Source organism: Notechis scutatus, chromosome 3, assembly GCF_049901735.1.
Source record: "Notechis scutatus isolate UNSWTSFEM ecotype Mainland chromosome 3, rNotScu1.2, whole genome shotgun sequence".
Lineage (NCBI taxonomy): Eukaryota > Metazoa > Chordata > Lepidosauria > Squamata > Elapidae > Notechis > Notechis scutatus.
This window is the reverse complement of record NC_142011.1, coordinates 162,896,685-162,914,014: the sequence shown is the minus strand read 5'-3', so window position 1 is coordinate 162,914,014 and position 17,330 is coordinate 162,896,685. Positions and strand designations below refer to the sequence as shown.

The following is a 17,330-nucleotide window of genomic DNA, read 5'->3' as shown; positions in this document are numbered from 1 at the left end:
ATATTCTGAAAGGCTGCAATCAAAAAGATTATTTTGTTTCCCCAGCCTATCTTCAGAATACATGGGTAACAGAAAAGTGCTTTCAAAGATGAAATAATTCAGAAGATGTTAATATAGAAGAAGATAGAAAAGATCAAAGACTTGACTCCCAATCATGTATGGTGAATAGAATAGAATAGAATAGAATAGAATAGAATAGAATAGAATAGAATAGAATAGAATAGTGGGTTTCCGGTTTGTCGGGCCGCAGCGGTAGGGATTCGCTGAGCTGCGCCGATCCCCTACGCCGCGCTAGCCGCTTTGGGGCTCCGACCGGACGGGTGCGGAGCAAGGCTGCCCTGCAGGGGTAGCTGAAGGTAAGGGGGATCCGGAGGAAGGGTTTGGGGGTGTTGCAGACCCCTCCCTGGCCGGCAGAACCCCTTTACCAGGACGGTGCAGCGGGGGGGTCCGCAATGGCCGCCACAAAGAAGTTGACAGCCGGGCAAGTATGCGCAGGAGGAAGAAGAGAAAGTTATTGAAAGTGAAAGTTCTTCTTGGTAGACCCAGGGCTTTGAGATTTATCTAATTTAATTCCTGGAAAAGATGGTTTTTTGACAATGATTTCTTCCACAAGAGAAAAAAAAAGCGGCTATTTTGAGTGCTGAAAGGAAAGTTTACTCTCCTCCGACGGAATTAAGCCGGAAGGGAGAGGATAAAGAAAATATATAAATTTGGATCTTGTTGGAGGAGATGCCTTGAAGACTTGAGGACAGAAATATAATCTTAATAAGGCTTTAAAATATAGATTTGGACTCTTTTTTTTTTATTTGTTTGATACCACCCTGGAAGAGGAAGGGGGAATTTTGGCTTGCTTGGATTTATTGAGGATTGTGGATTTTGGGATTGTTTTGCCTTTCTCTTGAATATTGAAGGTAAGTTTGTGTTGGTTTTGGTTTTATGTAAAAAATTCGAAGGAAAGGAGGCATGTCTTTGGTGTGGCCGACCAATGGGTTTGTGTTGGTTTTCTCTTGGGGGGATGAAGGCTCCTCGTTGTGTTTCGGAGTCTTTTTTATAAGAAGAGTGAGGGTTGATGGGCAAAGCTTAATGATTTTAGATGGTTAAATAAGATAGAATGTGAAGGGTGCGCTTTTTGCCCATGCAAAGGAGGTAATGGGGCCAGGCTTCTAAAGATTTTATGTTTGTTTGTGTTTGTTTGTGTTTTGGATTGGGAATTGTGAAGAAGGAAAGATTATGAATGATTTGTTTGTTGTTGACCGTTTTGTAGAATAGAATAGTATTCTTTATTGGCCAAATGTGATTGGACACACAAGGAATTTGTCTTTAGTGCATATACTCTCAGTGTACATAAAAAGAAAAAAAATACATTAATCAAGAGTCAATGACTTTGCAGCTGGTATGACTCTTCTCACAAAATATCGCAGATATCTTAGGTAATAACACTTTATTGAACTTTTAAAAAATATAAAATAAAAAGGCAAAATATAAAATAAAAAGGCAAAAAAAAATTGAAGTGAGGAAAGTGGGACAAAGGAAAAAGCAAAATTAGAGGTATAGCCCAGAAGGAACAAAAAGCTGTAGAAAAGGATAACTTCCAACTTTCTTTGGTACAGGTATAAGCATTGAATATAATGCTTCTTTGAACTAGAGTAAAACATAGCACCCAGTTCTTCCATAGGTATAAACAGTTCTAATTATCAAATCCCAAGGCTAAAAGTACATTTATTTCCATTTCAATCAAAATTTTAGCACTATGCTTTTGACTAACTAACCAGAAGAAGGCAATATTGCTAAATGCTGCAAAGAATACATGTCCATGAAGTCAGCAGAAGTTGTGCAGGAATTGGGCTGAGTTAAATTTTAAAGAAGGCTTCTAAGACAGATCCATGAATAATACATTCCAACAGTCTAATCTGAGTTGGTTGCTAGAGTCTTTCTTTTGAAGTGGCATAAGAAAGAGTAATGTAATGGGTTTCATCAAAATTCAGAACCATATTCCAGTCCCATAAAAACACTTAATATGACACTTCTCTTCCTGAATTGCTTCTAAAGCATATTTCAAAAGTGTACTCAAGCCTCAGGAAAATGTATCCAATCCCATGGAAAGCCAGTTTGAGTTACCTCTAGTTGCTTGCTACGGACTTCCAGGTGTTTCATCTGGCCCAGCAGTTGGGCACTAGTGTTGATACTTTGCATTTGAAATTCAATCACTCGGAGCTCACTTCCCATTGTACTCAAATCTTCCAACAATGTGATTACACAACTCTCACAAGCTAAACAAAAAAGAGCCCACACAGAAGAGTTTAAAGTGTTCTTTTTGCATATTTTAAAAAAAGTGAAAACAATTATGGGACAAAAGATATTTTCAGAAAATGTTATCTGTTACTGAAACCAATAACAAAACTTTTGAAATGGTGTTATAAAACTGTTTGTCATACAACTACGCTGCTTGTCTGCACTATTTTACTGTTACAACCACCAACAAAGCCAATAAATGTAAGATGGTAACCAAATCCTTGAAGCCATTCTTTGTATATCTCTCATGTTGGTTTAATCTTTCCTAACTTGCTGCCCTCCAGATGTGTTGGATTACAACTTTTGGCATCCTCAACATTAACAGAGAGATTCCCTCTCACTACTGGGGGTTTAGATAACTTTTTTCTGAATAGACTTATTATCTACAAGAAAACACCAGAATTGCTCTTTCTAATCTCTCAACACATAGCTCTTTATTAGTGCTATACATATAAGCAAGCTTTCAGACCAAATAAAGTTTATAACTTACAATTACAGTCTTCATTTGGATCTATATCTTTTGGTTCTTGGCTTATGCATTCTGGAAATTAAAAGAAAAAAGAGAGAGAGAAATTAAAATTACAGGATGCAACAATTACAGGATGTGATGTTCTAAAATGTCAGAAAGCTGATAGTGTTATTGATGCCCTCTTCACTCCATTGAAAGCTGAACATTGTTATGCAGGTAAAAACATAGGTAGCAAGTTCCCTAGAATCAATATTGTAAAATATTATTTACCTACTTTTTCTCTTTCTTTACTTAATGTATATGCCTCCCATTTCATTCTCCAAAGTTGGAGGCTTACAATAAAAATATATTAGAGAGGAAGTTTATAGCATCTTGTAGAGTTCTCCCCAAAGTTAAATTTACACTTTGCTTTCTTGTTTTTCCTCAAGTAACATCTTAAGCTAATGTGAACAAATTATACCATAATATTGGGTCACACTCCTGGGCCCTTCAGAAATCCAAGGCATTGTTTACTAAGTATCTTAGCAGGCAGGTAAACAAGGTCTCTTGAACTTGTCCACTGATTTAACTCTTCGAGCTCAGAAACAAAAGATATGGCATTAGAATGCAAACATGGTAAAATATAATCAAAACATTCAACCAAAACAACCGTAATTATGGTTATTGGAATCACTACATTTAGAAGTATTTTGAGCTATTCCTGTACAACTTATTAATCAGGGAAGAGTTTGGGTTCATGCAAGTGTCCATGACAGAGGTCTCCAAACTTGGCAACTTTAAGACTTGTAGATTTCAACTTCCAGAATTCTCCAGCCAGCTATGCTGGTCCACATTGTGGCTGCCTCTTCTGCCAGTATGATTTCATTATCACAAGAGGAGGGATACTGGCCTCTCAAGGAGCTATGCTGTCAAAAGACTGCTGGCTGCCAAGTCTCTAAAAGACCTTTTCAAAACAGATTCCTCTTCCTACACCCCAATTCAGTCCATAGTATGCTACAGTGATTAAATACTGCAAAATATAACACAGGCAGTCCTCGACTTACGACCACAATTGAGCCCATAAGTTATGTTGCTAAGCAAGACATTTGTTAAGTGAGTTTTGCCCCACTTTATAACCATTCTTGCCACAGTTGTTAAGTGAATCACTGCAGTTGTTGAGTGAATAACATGGTTGTTAAGTGAATCTGGCTTTCCCACTGGCTTTGCGTGTCAGAAGGTTGCAAAAGGTGATCATAGGACCCTGGGACACTGCAACCATCATAAATATGAACCAGTTGCCAAGCATCTGAATTTTGATCACGTGACCATGGGGATGCTGCAATGATCATAAGTCACTTTTTCAGTGCTGTTGTAACTCCGAACGGTCACTAAAAGAATTGCTGTAAGTTGAGGACTCTCTGTATACGCAGCACAATACTTATAGCTTGTGATTTCTTCTGACGTCCTTATTACCTCATCTCATTAACTTCAACTTCCAAGTTAAAGCAATTTTGCAAGCCAAGCAAATACAAAATTTGAGGCAAATATTGCTATTGAAGATTAAGTAGACAGGTTTTTCTCAACCTCAGTAACTTTAAGATGTATGGACTTGAATTTCTCCAGCCAGGCTGAATACCGAAGTAGTCTATCACTTTTAATCACTTTTATCTCATGACACATAAAGAAGGGTACCAATTAAATATGACATGTCATTGCCTAATAGGAATGAGAACATCCAAAGATATGCAATTATAGATTTCAATAAGCTACTGCATGACCACACTTAAACCAAGGCTCAATGCACTACAGCAAAACCACAATGACATCAGGATTTGCTAAAGCAACTGCATCGAGACTGAACTTGTTCTAGGAACTGTTAATTTAAGCAGCAGAACAGCACTTTAAAATATGTTGTTTGAAATATATGTGCCCATTTATATAATTCTAGTAGTTTACATAATGGAATTGAGATAATAACAATGCTTTGAGACAGAAAGCATCATACTATATTCAGATAAAACAGGTTTCCTTACATCAAACATTTGGAGACTAGAACTAAGAAATATGTGCAAGTCTCAAAATAAAAGTCCGATATGTGTCCTTGGCAAGTAAAATTTTTTCAGATATAGGGCCTGGCCCTATGTCCTTCAGCTTGCCTTTGGCTCTGGTTGAGGAAAGATTCTTGTTGGCTTGGAAACAAGCCTACTAGCTCTTGTATATTCTTGTTTGGGATTTGGATTCCTTGCTTCAGCTCCCCACTTTCTGCTTTCTTGCTCATCTCTAACAGTTGCCTTTGACTCAGATTTGAAATGTAAGTGCTTGTGCACAATTAATTAATTAATTAATTAAAATGGGCTCTAAGTCTGATGTCTCCTCTAAGTAATACAGAGTGCATATAATGCATGCTGGGTAGCAAAGCTGTGGCTCTCTAGATGTTAACATCTTAAGAGAAATAAGAGCGCCAGCCTGGCAAATTGAATTCAAAAATCAAGACGCAAAGCACCAAACTCTCTAATACCTATATGTGTTAACTAGCAAGCACCAAGTAAATGAGCCACAAATCTGTAATGCTATGTGGGAATAATTTTGGGAGACTGGGCCCAGAGTTGCTGCCCAGGGAATGGTCATTCCCACACACCAATACAAAACCCTACATAAAGGTATCCATTAAAGGGACATTATAAGAATATTGTTGATAGAGCAATATTTTCATTTAGATAAAATTATATCTTTTTAGGTAATGTCTCAGATATATATTATAAAATAGTGTTTCTTTTTCTATTATAATCCATTAATGATTTTTTTTTCTTATATCAAACTTTGTTCTGATTCAGAAATGGCTAAACAAAGCTATAGAGAGACACATTATTGAAATCAACTGGAATGTTTAGATGAAAGGAATATTATAACTGATGCAATCATAGAATGTATTTAGGATTCCTTTAATTCTGCAGGTAGTTGTGCTGTTAAAAAAAGACCCACAGCAGTTAGGCAATTTTACATTTGGGAATTCAAATTAAAACTTTCAGCATCTTTCACTACTGGCCATGTTACTTGAGGTGGCTGGAAGTTGTAGCTCAGCAATATCTGAATATATTCACCATGTCTATTGTTCAAGTTTATCTTCCTTGAAACTTTGAAACAATTAACATTAAAATTGTACAGAAGAAATTCATAATTCATGTGGATATCTAAATTACCTAAATACAATCAGCAATGAAATCTGTAGGATGTAGGATACATAAATCAGGATCATGCTGTTTCAACATTAACTAATACATTTAATTACTTCATTAAAACCACAAATGTGTAAAACAGGTTTTTCAGATACAGAGGAATTATAGCAGCAGCCAATGGATCTTGGGACTTATACTTCAACAACATCTGAAGAGCTAGATTTTTCTCATCCTTATACTAGACTATCATTTGTAGCAAGAATGAAGAACTATAAGCAGAGAATTGAAAATATAACTTTTATTTGCACGGGAGATTATATTCAAATATTATATGATTTTCTTTTTGATATTATTCAGAAATATTTATGTCACTTTACGTACCCCCAGTCAAGCGATCACATTTTGTGAGCTGGCCATTCTCCAGGCAATTACATTTTTGACAGGATCTGTATTTCAGTGGATTTCCAAAATAACCAGGAGCACAGCTACAAAATAAATTAGTTAACAAATAAAACTCACAAGTGATCTAACTTAACTGACAATGCAACAGTTTCTGCTGGCTTAAAAATCCACATCATATCCATAAATGTTAACATTTTGTGTTACAATGGTCTAATCTGACCAAATAAAGCAAAATTTCAGAATACAAATCACAATATATTTGGCTAAGATAGAGAATAGATCCATTATGAACTATTCAAAGAACTAAATAAGGAAACAATTCTTAAGAAATAGCCAATAGAAAAATTAGCACTACATCCTAATTCTTTCCGAGTTTTTAAGAGACAGAGGAAGAACCGAATTTTACATACAAACCCAAAGCCAAGGGCTCTTCATGTATTAAATTTATTAAATATATAATCCATTTGAGTTCCATTACTTAGTGAATCCATTTCATCCAAAAGTTACTTGGTTACTACTTTTTAAATCTCTGTTCTTACTAGTCACCTAATTTTCAGGTAGGCTTATAATCATGTCATTCCAAACACATTGCTAAGTATTGATAGACAGGCTAGTGCAAAATATTAGGAAGCCTCAATATTATGATTGCCTTTTCTATTTTTAATTGTATCTCTAATTTGATAAGCCCTATAGAGACAGTACAGTCCACAAATATTTAATATCATAAGAATCTGTGCATATCTAGCTTTCTGGGGCTACACCTATACTTCATACAACTCTTCAGATTTAAAAACATCAGTGTATACAGTATGCATATCTAATGCATAATTGGATACTGGTGCAATTTACTTCAAAGAACATGAAATTAAATAGTCCTGAACTGGATGAATGGAGTATTCTGAAACTGAATCAAGGACAGCAGCTTATGTTTATTAAAGAGAGCATGTGTGCACATGTACATGTTTAGAAGCCTTGTAGCACTTTGGACTCCAGCCAAAGCATGAAAATATTGTCTCTGTTTAGAAAACAATATTTTCCAATATGTTAGTAGTTTCCAGTTGAAAAGATCTGTTTTAACTTTCCACATAGTGAATCAGTATTGAGACAAGTCACATACCTTTCACAATGCTTTCCAGAATAGCCTTCTTTGCAAAAACATTGAATTTCTCCATTAACTTCCAGACAGCCGGAAGCAAAACTACATAAATAATATAAAAAATGTAAGGAACATGAAAAACCTGAAAATAGCTTTTTTTTCTTTTAAGGCATATTTATGCAGTTTATGGGAAAGAAAAATAATGTAAGGGTCATGTTACTCTGTGAACATTGAATAAAAGGCTAACACAAAAAATTTCAGTCACAGACAAGTTGCAACTATTTTTGCTTGTACATTATTTAGGCCAAACTAGTTGACAAATTGTAGGCAAAGGCTCTTGCACCATAAATTTCTTTTAAAGTGAATTGTAGTTGCGATGATGCAGAAAATATGTTCTCTCCTGTCTCCTCCTCAAGCTAAATTCCTCCAAAGATTTACATTTTCACAACTCCATTAGGATGTTAGTATGGTAATTATGGGAATTGATGCCCAGCACATCTAGAGGGTACCAATTTAGTAAAGGCTTTATTAAGGTCATGAGTCACACTGCAATCGCGCTTTTAATCCAAGGTCATCAATATCTCACTTAAAATGGCTATTTATTTGTAGTAAATGCACTTAAAACTGAAAATTGCTTTATGATTTTTTTCTTCAGAGGAAATTTCTTATTTTATTTTATATGAAGATGTTCAAGATGAGTGATGATTATCATCTTACCCTCTGTGCATTGTCCAGCATTGTCCATGACGAGCCACAATGACACCAAAATTCTATCATTTGTGCATCATAGCATTGAATTATCTAATAGCTGTTCTCACTATCATAAAGACACAGTATTTTCACCAGGGCAACTTTGAACCAAGCATAATAAATACAGCTTCCCACTGTCAACCCAACTGAGTACCTGTTTGTGTAAGGGCAGTGACATTCCTTACAAAGTCCTTGACTGGCATCTCGAAAATATCCTTCTTTACAACGCTCACACTTTTCTCCAGCAGTATTATGTTGACAGTTCTTTTTAAAAATATACAGAAGGCAGAAGGTTAGCAGTGGTCTTATTTTTCAAGTTTATTAGTAATACCAACATGAGAAAATGATCATTGATATGCTGCAAGCCACCCCATATTTACTTTATTGCAAGATTGAAGAAATAAATTAGACCCAGTTAGTATCTGGCTAAAGAGTGTGTGAACAATTGTTTCCTGCTTAGTTCCAGAAGTAATGGCATAATGTAATTACACAGATGGTCACACATTATTAATTTAAAGTAGCAAGTGTTTTACAATTAAGATACTCTTGGTCAGAAGTGATTTAGCAGTTATAATAAAGTTTGCTTTCACCCAGCTTGTAGGTTCTCTTAATAAATAAATTAGACTGATATTTTGATGGTCATCTTCAGTTGTATAGATTCACTGCTTAAAGCAATGGGTGTTCACCAATAGAGCATTTGACTGAAGATCAATTTGTCTCATGAGGCTGAAATATTTTTACATTGATACAGACTGATCTATATAACTTGTTGATGCATATTTGTATTTATTTGTATCCTACCTGTATTATTTTTACAAATAACTCAAGGTGGTGAACATATCTAGCACATCTATTTTCCCCACAACAACAATCCTGTGAAGTGGGTTTTTAGAGAGTGACTGGCCAAAGTTAACCAGCTGGCTTTCATGGCTTGAAGTCACCACCTCCCACTTTCTTGTTCAGTGCCTTAACTACTAGACCAAACTCAAACTGGCTTTCATATTATAACTTAGAAGGACTGGAAAAATGAAAAGTTCTCCCACCAGATGAAAAGTAAATCCTATTGCAGTATTAATCATCAGTCCTACTCTACTGGTATTAATATCATTCCTCTGTCATAATATGCTAGTATTAGGCACTGGGCAGTGAGGAACTTAAAGCTATATGGCTTCATATCTTCTGCATCCATGTGTTTTCTCCTCATATGAACAGTTCTTAGTCTACCTGATACTAGTTGATTTATTTATTTATCTGTAAATTATTTCTTTGTCATAAATTCATTATTTTTTTTTATCTAAAGGAACATAGAGTAACACCTTATAAACTATTTTAAAATCTCATTCAATGTTCATTTCTGACTTAACTAACAATATTAACTAGCTATCCAAATAGAATGCATGCTATAAAAATCTACTGCAAATATGATACTTATCTAATATGCAGTATGGATAACCATTGGGGCTACCAAGTCTGGGTTGCAAAACAAAAAACAGACAACTACTAGATTTTATCCTACCATCTAGGAGCATGTGGATTTGTGCCACCCAATCTGGTAGCTCTGATGGGCATTAATGATACTTAGAACAAAACTGAAAAAGTTAATATTTAGAAAATTCCTCTCTTAGGGCAATGTACACTATCTAGTTCTTGCTGGTTGTGTTTGCTTGTTATGGCCTGTTCCTCAATCAAAATGCCATATGATTCACACCTATTTGGAACAAGCTAATTTGGCGAACAGCTCCTACATTTAAACTCAAAAAGGTTTATCAAAAAAAAAGTCAAGAAAAGTATTGTGTAATATCAAAGAACTCTATGCAGGCAATGAATAATGAGTAAGTATAAACAAAAAAAATGTGGGCAAAGAAAGAGGCTAGGTTGCAAATGTATTTACTTAAGAAAAAAGAACTTAAGAATATTTTTTTCAGTATACTATAGAAAAAAAGCAATGAAATGTTTTGCAAGTCTGTGGTATGCAAAAAAATGCACGCCTTGTCCCCTGAATAAGAACTTTTTTCAAACAACTATTGCCAGTCACGTTCCTTTATACATATTTGCTTTGATTGACTAATTTCAAAAGGAAATAATACCAAAAACCAACATTGCTGTGTAGAGATCACATGTCTGGGTAGGTTAACATTATACCTCCAGTTCCTTTCCCCTTGCTTATAAATTAACCCTGCCAATGTTTATTCTTTGGCAAGAACTGCTATTAAATTCCATGGCTACATTATGTATGACCACAGCTTAATGAGGCAAACAAGTGAAATGAAACCATCTTTAAAGTTGGCTTAACATCTTGGTTTATTTTATTGTTCATTGCTCAGATACATCATGAAAGCCATAATTAACACGAACTCTTCACAGGAAGAAAAGAGTAATACTATATCTCAGCCTATAAGCTAAGTTAACTGTGTGCAAGTGCAACCTTGATAACTCTTGTTAAAATAGAAAAAATATGAAATGCATGCAAGCATAGCAAGCAAAGATAATTCATGCTTCAAAGCTGACAAACTTCTGTGGACATTTTTGCTGTAATAGATATGTCAGTTTTTACCGTACCTCAAAGATGTTTGTGTTCTTGCAGACACAAGCAATTTATCTCAAAGTTATTACTGGCCTGAAGCAAAAGAAATTAATAAGAGCATTTGCAGCAACATTTGTTGTAAATACTTACAATACAAATTCCAGAACCATCCAGGCATCTATCTGAATTTCCATTACAACTGCACGGAACACACTTTCCCATAAATTGACCCACACTCTCACGATACAATCCTGGACTGCATTCCTGGTGCATAGAGGAGAAAGGAAAAGTTTAATAATGTTTGAGAAGTTTAGAAAATTCATTGTTTTAAAGTGATATTGGAAAGTAGAAGAAATTTAATTATAGCTCAGGATCACTGAATTATTAGTTAACCATAATACTGGACAATTCAGACTATTAAGTAAATCTTAGAGGAATAAAGAACTGTAGTCAGTGTAAGACTTTTTGGTTAGCTTGATTTCTCCCAGGAAGAGATTGTTATGCATAGCCAAGACTTATTTACACCTTTGCTTATTATAAAATATGACTGAACACAAGCAATATTAATTTCAAAGTCCATGAACTAACTGAACACTGAAAAAGTAATTGTACATATTAAATCACAGAGGTCTTTCATGAAATATTTTATGAATTCTATCACTATATTGATGATTTGATAGCATACTGTATATTTCATTTGTTATTTATATTTTGAGATATATGTGCACTATTCATTAATATATTTCAAGCAATCAGCAATAAATTTCCAAAGTATTGCTATGATGGCAATGTGTTAATTACTATGATGGACTAAAAAACTTCGGGAAAAATTCTATACTATGTTTTTGAGTTTGTGGAGAAAAGATGGATAATAATAATAATAATAATAATAATAATAATAATAATAATAATAATAATAATAATAATAATAAATGCAAATCCAGTCTAAACTGTTGGACTGTGCAATGAACCATATTAAACACTATACGAATCCATGTTCTCTCTCTGTGCATAAATACATGGGAGAAAGATCTCGGTGTCACATCCCATTGGACTTGTCTTTTACCTCTGTCTGATTATGGGATTTAACTGAAGTGCTGAAAGCCACAAAGGTTGCAGACCACTGGGCTGAGGATTGTCCTAGACTAGAGAAAGATAGGCCATTCACACACACAAACACATCTTAGTCATCTCATGCAAGAATGCCACATCCATTAATTAAAATGTCTCTGATAACTTATACATTATAATCTAGTAATAGATAATTTGTAAAACTAAATGTCTTTCATGAATTGAATGAAAACTGATAAAAACAATTCAGTAGAAGTTCTCGTCACCATTTCCATAGTTTTTGTGACACTAGATTATTCTCATCAAAAAAGGCAAGTCACTACCTCTAAAACATAGCAGATTCATGTATTCTTTTTGCAACCTCTGCCTTGCCTATAATTCTACTCCACAAGTGTCTTAGCACACGTTTAGTAACTAACTGGAACCATGCTGGATACTAAAGAAAATGATAAAGCTGTGTAGGAGACAATTTTATAGGGAAAGCTGCAGGAAAAACAGTTGTTAAGAACCCCTCCTTTCAACATCTCTGCTGCAAACCATCTCCGCTGAAATAATTCACCTATTAGATGTTCTTATTGGAGTTTAATTAATATGTTGATATGTAATATATGCTTCCATCTTCACAAACCATTATGTAGGAAATCACATAATGAATTAGTTGAGCAAGGAAATATACTTTCACGTATTTATTTATTTTATATTGTCGCCTATTCACCCATGGCGACTTAAGGCAGGTTACAAAATATAAAATCACATTTAAAACAATAAAACTAACAAAAAGAATTAAATAAATTAATAGTACAATATAACAAAATCACCCCTCACTTCTCACTCCTTGCCCTGGCGACAGCAGATCACACGAGCTATCCTGCTTTGGGTTCCCCTTATATACCTATTTACATGTGTAAATTTATGCAAAAAGATATCTTAAAACTATTAGAGATTAGCTTGAATATTAGTGAAACTTTTTGGTTAACAAAATAATTAATCCTTCTAGTATAATGAGACTTCCACTAGTAACTGGTTAGAATTTATTAATCTTGGTGCATTAAATTAATAGTGCATTAACTTTTGGTAAAATGTTTAATTAATGGAATCTATGGGTATAAATATAATAGGGCAGTGATAAATCTAAGGTCAGCCAGATATTTCTTAACTGCAAATCCCAATAGCCTCAGCCAAATGCTCAAATGATGCTAGAAGCTGCAATTCAGTAGCATTTGGAGATCCACAGATGTTCACTGGTATTTATCAATCAGTGCTAAGTTCAATGGAGAGCGAATGTGATTCATTTAATAGTTGCAATTAGGGATAGATCTGACATTTGTCTAAAAGCCATTTCCCTCTTGGCCAGATTGACTGGATTCACATATCTCATTAAGACATAATCCACCACTGGATTATGTTAGGTGTTCCATTACACTATCACAAAATCAAACTAATCATGTTCTGGCTTAACCCAATGACCATTTAACAATAAACAAAGTTATATGCAACAATCTCAATTCGCAATTTGTAAATGTTTGGGTAATGAACTGCCTTACAAGACACAATAATATTATAAAGTGTTTGCAAATTAGTAACTCTCTGTGCATGAGTATACTAGGCAATTTGGCTGGGAAAGCCAGTAGAATGGACATTTAAGATCATTGCAAAGATATTTGGTTAAACTAGAATGAATAATTATCAATAAAGACATAGAAAACTGTTAGGGACAATTAAGTAGGAATTAATCATTTTAAACTGAGTACTCAAGTATTTGATGTGAAATTGTCAAAAAAACCTGTTTTAAAACCAACAGCAGCCTTAATAAAACATGTTTTAAAAATCTGTGTAGAAAAGAAAAAAATCCTATAAAATGTCCATATTGGGAGTTTTTTACAAAACATATTTCTTAGGTACTGAACTTCTTATGTGCAGCAGCAGCACCACACCCAATTGAATATTAACATGTTTGCAGTCCACATTTCAACCACAGAGGGGGGAAATGGCTTTAAACAGTTCTGTTTTTCATATGTTTGGAACAAGGATTACAATCCTCAATAGCAAACCAACCATTTACTGATCTCCTCCACCGGTAGACTCCAGTGTAGATTATGGCTATCACGAAACAAATCAGTTTAGCCCCAAGGCTCTACTTTACATGCTTTCATATCAGGATGTTTTAAAAATTCAAAATGAAAGAACAGGTAGGGCAAGAGTAGAGAAAAAGAAGAATGGTTACCTGTCTTGGTTTAAAATCCCAGTGACCTTGTTGTTGTTGCCCTCGGCCCAAGAGCGGTGGAAACACTATCCTCTGTTGTGAAACATGTCCCAGACAGAGCCTCAGGCCTGTGCAAAAGGCTAGCCACCCAAGGCTGCACAGCTTCCATCCTGCAGCCCTCATTTTGCTGAGCCTTAAGCTGAGCTGCTCTCTCGCCCAGCCCTTGTTATTATACAGCACTTTTCCTTATGCTACTTCGTATTGTTCTCCTCTTGGCTCTATCCGTATGCTAGGATTTGCTCCTCCTTTAAACTTTGTACATGAGTCAGGTTGTACAATACAGAGCAACGCCTGATGTTAATGACCACATTGTAATTTCTGAAAATGAGCGTATCACTGAATTAAGGTGTGGCAGGCATCACCTTTTCCCTACCAAGCATAGTGAGACAGTACTAGACGATGAAGCAGCCCTGTAAATCACAGGCTGAGTAATTCTGAGGAAATATGTTGAAAGGGTGTGTTCCTTCCTGGAGTGTGTCTAAGTCTACCTTTTGGCTATGTATTTTCACTAGACTAAAGAAAACAAACCCGACCAGGTGTACTTAGGGAATAGGAAAAGCAATGGGGAAAGTTTAAATGCACACTTGATGCTTGATCAACTGAATATTTTATATCACAGACTTAAAATCATTTAAAAATTAAAACTGAAAGTGTTTTCAAAATGACTTTCAACAAGCCCAGTATTGTAACTTGAGAAAACTGAGACCGGTACAGGCTAATCTTAAAAATGTTTGCTTTGCAAAAGGTTACAATGCTGCCAAATCAGTAGTGAAATAATATCAAATAAGCAGGGTAATGGTAGATTGACATAGATAGCACCATAGAAGAAAGGAATTTAAGTGGTGCAGCTTTTTTCACTCTAACCTGATAAACTGCATCTTAAATGTTAGTTGCGTATAAAAATAAGGAAAGTATTGTGCATCTGGCATCCTTTAATAACTCACAGAGATTTATAAGCTATGATTAAGCAACTTTTAGTTTAGAGCCATACATTAACTGGGTTACATTATGATCGTCTTACGTTTTATTTTTATTCATCTATTTTTTTATGTTTGCCTACCTTGCTTTTTTTAATCACAATGTCTATGAATAAATGTATTTTCTACAACCAGTTTATGTGAATACATTACAGTTTTTCACTGAACTGGTAAGATGGTTCAAAGTAGGTCTCTGCTGCATTTTAAGTCAAAGCATTGTGAATAATATTTTCTCGTTGCTAGAGCCAAATCGGTATTGTTATCCTGAGTGATGTCTCATGGATGATGCAGAATAAAAAGAAAGAAAATTCCTACCTGACATGAATCACCCATATATTCAGGAGGGCAGGAACACGCCTCTACAGCATAAGCGATATCACCATTTCCTGTGTTCGTGGCTTCTTCCAGACCAACATTGCCCAGGGTTAACCGCTGAGTTTCTGTGAAGTAAAGACCTCTGATTTGTAATCCGTCTAGTCTAGACAGGACCATCATCAGCTCCTCTCGAGATACTAAGTTATTGCTGCTGGTGTGCCTGAAGTTCTCCTGCATATTCAAGATACAAATGAAATGTGGGTCTGGAATACATTGCAATAATCTTCTACAGCACAGGAAAAATTTTCAAAGAAAGACAGCATGAAAATCAGATGCTGGGAGTCTAGGGAAGAAGGTGCTAGAAAAATAATTGTATCAATGAAGAACTACAATCAGGCAAAAGAATAATATGGAAGGTAGAATCAACAAATAATAACAGAGCATTGGAAGCAAAATGTACACAGTATATATATTTTGAAAATGTTCTTAAAACAGTTGTCAAGCAGCAATAGCTCTTTGTTTATGCAAACCAATTGGAGATGTATATGTCAACACAAACATCTTGATTTTATCAAGCTCCTGCCCTAGAATATAATGTCCATCAAAATAAAAGTTTTTTGACCTCTTATTAGATAACTCTCATATCAATCAGCGAGAACCAAATAGGTTGGGTATATGAAGGAAAGAATTGTTGGAAAATAAAACTGTATAATCTTCCATTTCCAATATATTAAAACATTAGACAGCATTATGCTAGGCATGTATTGTCCACAGGTTCCATTCTTATTCTTTTTGAATAGCAAACAGCATTAAATGCTATTCATTCCACTTTTACTACAATAAAAGGCATTTATTAGATTGTTTCTAAAGTGCTTTGGAATAAGATTCAATTTCTATCTTCAGTTCTAATGCTGAACTGAGCCTCATATATCGAAATGTCGGTTTGGAATGGCCTCGATCTTCAAGTACATCTATAATTGAATGTAGAGTAGGATGCCAAATATCTTTATTTTTCAAGTCTAAACATGAATTACCCAAGCACTCATCTTGACTATTCAGGCAACCAGTGCAAGTTGTTGCTTAACTGCAGTGCAACACATTATTGTACCATATTACAGAATTACTGGATGCCAAAATAATCTGATGCTGCTCTTCTATGTTTTGAAGGAAGAAATATATCCATATAAGTAACCAACCAAACTAGCTTTACAATTTGGCTTTTGGAAATATTTCCCCAAAGTCTTCTGGCATAAGAAGTCCCATGGTAGCACAACAGGCAAATTTTTATATTTAAAAGATATAGCACTAGATAAATATGGTGTCTCTAAACTCTTTGATTATTACAGCATAGAAGCAAAGCAAGTGGGAGGAAAAGGACTCAAGCAAGTATGCAGCACAGCTGGTAATCTTCCAGGAGAGTCCCAAATACCTATTGCACCCAAGAATGCTGTCCCTCTTTCCAAATGCTGATCAAAAATGCTGTTCTCCCTTGCTGTATTCAAAGTGTAAACTTGCTATCTTCTTCTACAGCACATGAAGACTAATCTAGGGATCCACCCTGTGTTTTATTTCCCACTGAGAAAATATTCTCAATTATTTATTGAATAATAGGCCATTCTCAATTAGAACATACTGTATAATTACAATAGAAATTCTTCTCACATATAGAGAGATTCATTATGTACCATGTGCATTCACTGCACAATTAATGCATGCTTATAAGCTTTTTTCTCCAATAGACAATAGAATATTCTGAACTGCGGTCTTGGAAATGATTCTTAGAGCAGGAACATTTATGTTTTCTTTTTCTGATACGGATCAAAATAGGCAAAGATTTGATGACATAGTTTATCAAAAGTGAATTAACATTATTCTTACCTCAACTAATTGAACTGATCCATAATACAGTTTGTCTGGCAAAGGATTATTGGGATCTATATAGGTTATTTTCATCTCCCGTCCCTATGCAAAAATAGTCGAAATCCAACATCAGTAGAATATTGTACCTACGCACCA

At 34.9% G+C, this 17,330-nt stretch overlaps 1 protein-coding gene across 3 annotated transcripts in view; it reads right to left on the bottom strand.

The window, feature by feature from the left end:
• LAMA3 (laminin subunit alpha 3) overlaps positions 1-17,330 on the bottom strand; it is a 139,536-nt gene that overhangs the window by 55,209 nt on the left and 66,997 nt on the right. For all 3 annotated transcript variants that reach the window (XM_087961635.1, XM_087961632.1, XM_087961634.1), the window contains exons 37-44: positions 17,193-17,276; positions 15,315-15,545; positions 10,839-10,952; positions 8,319-8,428; positions 7,436-7,516; positions 6,298-6,401; positions 2,783-2,833; positions 2,119-2,270 (exon numbers count right to left, since the gene is read on the bottom strand). In XM_087961635.1, coding sequence (XP_087817761.1) covers positions 2,119-2,270; positions 2,783-2,833; positions 6,298-6,401; positions 7,436-7,516; positions 8,319-8,428; positions 10,839-10,952; positions 15,315-15,545; positions 17,193-17,276 — 927 coding nt within the window. The remainder of the gene's footprint in view (positions 1-2,118; positions 2,271-2,782; positions 2,834-6,297; positions 6,402-7,435; positions 7,517-8,318; positions 8,429-10,838; positions 10,953-15,314; positions 15,546-17,192; positions 17,277-17,330) is intronic.